The sequence below is a fragment of the Eutrigla gurnardus genome (assembly GCF_963514095.1).
Source record: "Eutrigla gurnardus genome assembly, chromosome: 9".
Lineage (NCBI taxonomy): Eukaryota > Metazoa > Chordata > Actinopteri > Perciformes > Triglidae > Eutrigla > Eutrigla gurnardus.
Genome location: NC_139923.1, coordinates 6,436,040 through 6,441,745, shown reverse-complemented (window position 1 = coordinate 6,441,745; position 5,706 = coordinate 6,436,040). Strand labels below are relative to the sequence as shown.

Genomic DNA, 5,706 nt, shown 5'->3' with positions numbered 1-5,706 from the left:
CCACACACACACACACACACCCCCACGCACTGCATTGGCTAAAACTGTAGAGACATGGCTCGGCACTGAGACATCGGTGAGTGAAAGGCCATCCACACCATGAGGGACTCTGGTTCCCGTCAGTCGACGGTAAAAGAGATAAAATAATGTAAAATAGAACAAGATAGTAGTAATAAAAATAAATAGCAAAAACTAGATAAAAAAGCTAAATAGCTAAATAGGATAGAATAAAATAAAATCAGTATAAACTACTAAAATAAGCAAACTTAAAATAATGGATTAAAAGTTGGGGAATAAAATAGCAGACTTAAAATAATAGAAAGTTAATTAAAAGCCAGACTAAAAAGATGAGTCTTGAGCCGTTTTTTAAAAACATCAACATTCTCTGCGGCCCTGAGGTTCTGCGGCAGGCTGTTCCACAGTCGGGGACCATAATAACTAAAAGCCGCCTCCCCGTGTTTTTTCAATCTGACTTGTGGAACGGTTAAAAGGCCGGTGCCAGAGGACCTCAGGGTCCGTGAGGGTTGATATAATAGGAGTAGGTCAGATAAATAAGAGGGCCCAAGACCATTAAGACATTTAAAAACAAGTAAAAGAATCTTAAAATCGATCCTGAAGCGGACAGGGAGCCAATGCAGCGACTTTAAAACTGGTGTAATGTGCTCCCGCCCTCTGGTCCTCGTCAGCACGCGTGCGGCTGAGTTTTGCAGCAGTTGGAGAGTATGGATGCTCTTTTTAGGAAGACCAGAGAGCAGGGCATTACAATAGTCTAGACGACTGGAAATAAAAGCATGCATCAGCACCTCCGTACTGGCCTGTGAGAGAAACGGGCGGACTCTGGCTATATTCTTCAGGTGGTAGAAACCTACCTTTGTTACATTTTTAATGTGTGGAATAAAACTGAGCTCAGAGTCTAAAATCACGCCCAGGTTTCTCAGAGATTTCGATGATTTAAAATTATTTAATTTTGGTAAAAGTTTCTCTCTCTGGCCTTCAGGACCTATGACTAAAACCTCTGTTTTGTCCTGGTTGAGTTGTAGAAAGTTTGCTGCCATCCATGACTGGATATCTAAAATGGAATTAAAAAGGGCATCTAAAGGCCCTGTGTCATCAGGAGACACAGCGATGTACAGTTGTGTATCGTCAGCATAGCTGTGGAAGCTGATGCCGTGCCTCCTGATGTATTTGACTCTAACTTCATGCTGGATTGAAGAAGACTTGAAACTAGAGATTGAGACCATAAACTCATGTTTACAATGTCTACTGAGATAATAAATCAAGAGTAAATCAGAGGAGTGTGATTTTCTCTGAGACTTCTATACAATCAGAGAGGAGTCGCCCCCTGATGGCCAGCAGAGAGAATGACAAGCTTAAGGTACTTCAGCTCTGACTTTGGAGAACCTGGGTTGCTGCCTGGTTACAAACAATCACTGAGACCATGGAGCCGTTTGATTATATCACAGCAGAATGTATTCAAAGACAACAATGAGGGCTTTTCTTACAGTCGGTGTACTGTAACCGAGGTTTGCTAATAATAGCTGTCATCTTATCTCTATTACAGGAGACTTGGCAGTGTTAATGGGCCAAAGCTCTGCTGGAAATTCTCCTGGCAGAAAAAAACTAATTAGAATAATAATAATAACAATAACAACCTCATGTTGGCTCAAAGGTCAAGAGGGCAACTCGTGTTTCAACATACTGTGTTTTACAGCTGTTTTCTTTGTGCCCTCAGCCTGTGCGCGTGCACGTGCAGAAAAGTCCAGGGCCGCGCCGGGTCTGGCACATTCCTGCGATAGCGACGCACGTCGGGCCCTCACACCTCCCTCCTGCGGGCTACTTTCACTTAGGAAAGAGGAAGTCCAGCGACTAAATGACGTTTCCATTGCCTCGCGCGGCCGGTTTTTCCCAGGTGAACTAGCACCTTGCATAAAAAGCAGCAGAGCAGATCTCCTTCATTAACAGTCAGCAGAGACACACAGGATGGACGTGAAACAGGTGAGTGAGCCGCAGGCAGGCAGACAGACAGGCAGACAGCAGACAGACAGCCGCTCTCTCTAGTCGCTCCGTCAGCTCCGCTCCCGTCTGACCGCCTCTCCCTCCACAGATTCTCATCTTTTGGCTTCTCGTCGTGCCCGTCTGGACCCGGTGCCACGAGGAGCACGAGCTGCGGGATGCAGCGCAGAAGAAGCTGAACCACTTCCCGCAGCCTCCGGAGACGCGTGCAGCAGAGGCGGACTCACGTGCCTCCTGCCCCGTGGCGCTTTTCCAGCAGCAGCCGTCCCAGGACCTCCACGGCCGGTCCCTGTCGCCCTGGAGATACGTGTAAGTAGCCGCTCATCGGGGACTTTAACACCCGGAGGACTCGACTCTCCATCCGGGAGATGTTGTGTGTGTGATGGCTTCTTTATTTAGTGTTGCTTTTCATTTCCCAATATGTACTGCATGGTTCTCTCTAAGAACAAGCTCAGTGTAGAGGAGGAGGTGGTTTAAGTTCTGTTTCATAGTTATTCTTATTATTATGCATCCAGTAGGCTATCTTCCTCATAGAAAAAATAAGATCGTGCAGAGGTCTAACGTTTCTCAAGCCAAGGAGCCCTCGGATTAAACCGGGGTAATACTAGTGTAGTGCAGCCTCTAAAAGTACTTGTGATGATGTATACGATGCTAAGACATTGAAATGCCATTTTGACAGATTGATCCAACTCGACTTCCAATAAGTGCATTCGACCATTAGGGTATGGTTGAAAAGTCATATATTTATACACAACATTTCTACATCACAATTTCACCTCATAACATTTAACAGAGATTCATATTTCTTTATTATAGGTTATATTCATGTTTATGTGTATTTTTTATTTATTTATTTTTTACATATTTGAATTTTTGCAAGAAAAAGGTTTGGGATCAAATAATGTCGGGGACCCCCTGCAGTACTTCTGCGGACCCACTAGGGGTCGCGGACCCCCTGTTGAAGATCTCTGAGGAGTCTTAAGCCAACAGATCAAAATAAAACACCAAGTCTGGCTTACATCTTGTACTTCCTTGTCACGTGATTCCTAAATATCAAAACGAATATTATGCTGAGCTCAGCAAGATCAGCAACAATACGTCAACATAAATACATATCTAGTATAATACTGTATAATATAACGCATCAAACTTAGCGGGGAATTCACATTTGCACAATCCCTCCGCGCATCCTTCAGACTTCACTTTGCGCTCGGCCTTTTGCGCCTATGACGCGTGTGCGCCACACCCGGACCTCCCGGACCAGGGGAAGTCCCCATCACATTCAGGGACCGGCGCTCTGTTGCCACACATCCGCGGGGAAAGACGCGAGTTGCTTCACTGAGCTCTAATGTGCTCATGAAGGCTCCTGTTCCTTTCTTCCACCCAGACGAGAAAGTCACAGATACTTTGACTAGTTTCTTGGTGGACTGCAGAATCCACGTCTTTAGTCCTGCTCTGTGTAGGGGGTCCGGGGAAATCCTCCTCCACAGCACCAGACTCCAAACAAGCTCTGTTATGATGCTTTTTATGGAACAGGTGTTTATAATTCAAAATATGAACCACACAACTGTTATTTTGTCCTGGTGAATGATTGAATATTAGCTGTTAATCATTATTCATATACTGAACGGAAACATCATATTTCACATTTGGAGAAGCAGTTATTACATGTATGAATGTTTACAGTGGTGGAATGTAACTAAGTACATTTACTCAATTACTGCACCTAAGTACAACGTTGAAGTACTTAATCTCAGAGTAAATGTTGTAAATACTTTTTACAACAATACATTTATCTGGCAGCTTTAATTTACATTACATTAAATTGATTACAGATCAGTTCATTAAAACTAAATATAACAACCAGCATAAAGTCATTACAAACAGATCCACTTTTACCAGCTGCTATATTGCTGATGAACACATGGATGTTTATATGAATATATATATATGTATTCTGCATAATGAGAATGAGAACATTTTAGAAAAGGACGTATTTTAACATTGAGCTTTTCAGGAAAGCGAAGCAGCATTATCTGCTCACTGTGTTTGGATAAGCTGCTCACTGAGTCCTCCTTTCTCTCCAGGTATGTAAAAAAGGAGGATCACTTCCCCTCCGTGTACGTGGAAGCTCAGTGCCTGTGCTCGGGATGCGTCCTGATCCAGAACACGATGCCGCCGGTGGAGAGCCACGACTACAACTCGGTGCCCATAATGCAGAGCAGGGTGTTCTTCAAGAAGGAGCTCTGTGACGACGGAAAGAAATACTACTTGAAGCAAGTTCATGTGAAAGTAGCGGTGGGCTGCACCTGTGCCAGACCGAATATTTCCTCTTAGGAGGATCCATGTAGACCTGCTGTCACACTACAGTTCATGTTGTGTTTGTTTTAAAACACACAAGTTCTCTGGAAAGTCTTAACGCCTGGTTCAGACTGCAGGTTGCTTGTCTCTTTCTTCCCTCTGTCCTGGTCGTCACATCGTGGAAACCGCCAAAGAGGCAGGGCTGTTGTTGCCATAGTAACACTAATGGTTCCCCCATTTTAAGACAACATCGTTCCTCTTCCTCTTTGCCGTTGTTTAGAGTTGTGCAGATTGCTCTCTGCTCCTATTTTATTGGTCAAAGTGACGGCCGGGACAGAACAGACGAAATCCGACATGCTAGACCTTCTCAAGCAGTCTGAACCAGGTTTTACTCGTATGGGGTGTGATTACTGCAGACGTCGGACCAGCTGCTGCTCAGCCGACACCCCTCAGATAATTTAGGAGGCTTCAAAAGTCAAATCACACTTTTTTTTAAAGGCGTATTTATTGTCACAATTGATGACATCATAATTTATAATGTGTTTCTTGGACTCGTGTATAACTGCCTATTGCAGCTATGGTAAACTGGACCTTTTCCCATTGATGGCTTTGTCATCGAAGAAAATAGCTATTGTATAGTTCTCTATAGTTATTATAATAATAATAATTTAACCACCAATAATATTTAAATAACTATTTATTTATTTGGTTTATTTTGCGTGTGAAATGTTTGAGCACTTGAAGGCTTAAGAATGCACATGAGTGGATGATGAAAAACGTTGTATTTATTTATGCTGGATACCTTGTAGGTTTTGTCCCAGTGGGACTTTATGAGTCTAAGAGAGACGAACGGTTTAGCTTCTTTGAAGCGAAATAAAGAAAAACGATTTGAAAGATGAATGAATTCTTCTGTGTCTGTATTCGAAGCTGATACTGGAACACCAGACTCTCTTCTGGGAATCTTAAATGACCTGTAATGAAATACAATGCAGCCCACACCTGCTGCAAATCCTCAATCATATATTACATTTAAGGGGAAGTATATAAGTATGTAAATATGAGGGGATGATGTACAAAGAAACATAGCAGGAGAAAATATACCCACAATAAAGTAGTCAATTAAGGCCGACTGAATAACCGTCATCCTAAATGTATAAACAGCAGTTGCTGTTGGGGCTAAATGAAATCTTGAATATTTGTTATCAAATGTGACACGTGAACATCATATATGTTTATATACATATATTATATATATATATATATATATATATATATATATATATATATATATATATATATATATATATATATATATATATATATATATATATATACATACACACACACACACACACACACACACACACACACACACACACACACACACACACA

At 42.2% G+C, this 5,706-nt stretch overlaps 1 protein-coding gene across 1 annotated transcript; it reads left to right on the top strand.

The window, feature by feature from the left end:
* Positions 1-1,880: 1,880 nt before the first annotated feature.
* il17c (interleukin 17c) lies at positions 1,881-5,262 on the top strand. Its single transcript, XM_084017330.1, has 3 exons — positions 1,881-1,995; positions 2,105-2,322; positions 4,101-5,262. Exons 1-3 carry the CDS (start codon positions 1,981-1,983, stop codon positions 4,348-4,350), a joined length of 483 nt encoding a protein of 160 aa, XP_083873456.1. The 5' UTR covers positions 1,881-1,980; the 3' UTR covers positions 4,351-5,262.
* The last annotated feature ends 444 nt before the right edge of the window (positions 5,263-5,706 follow it).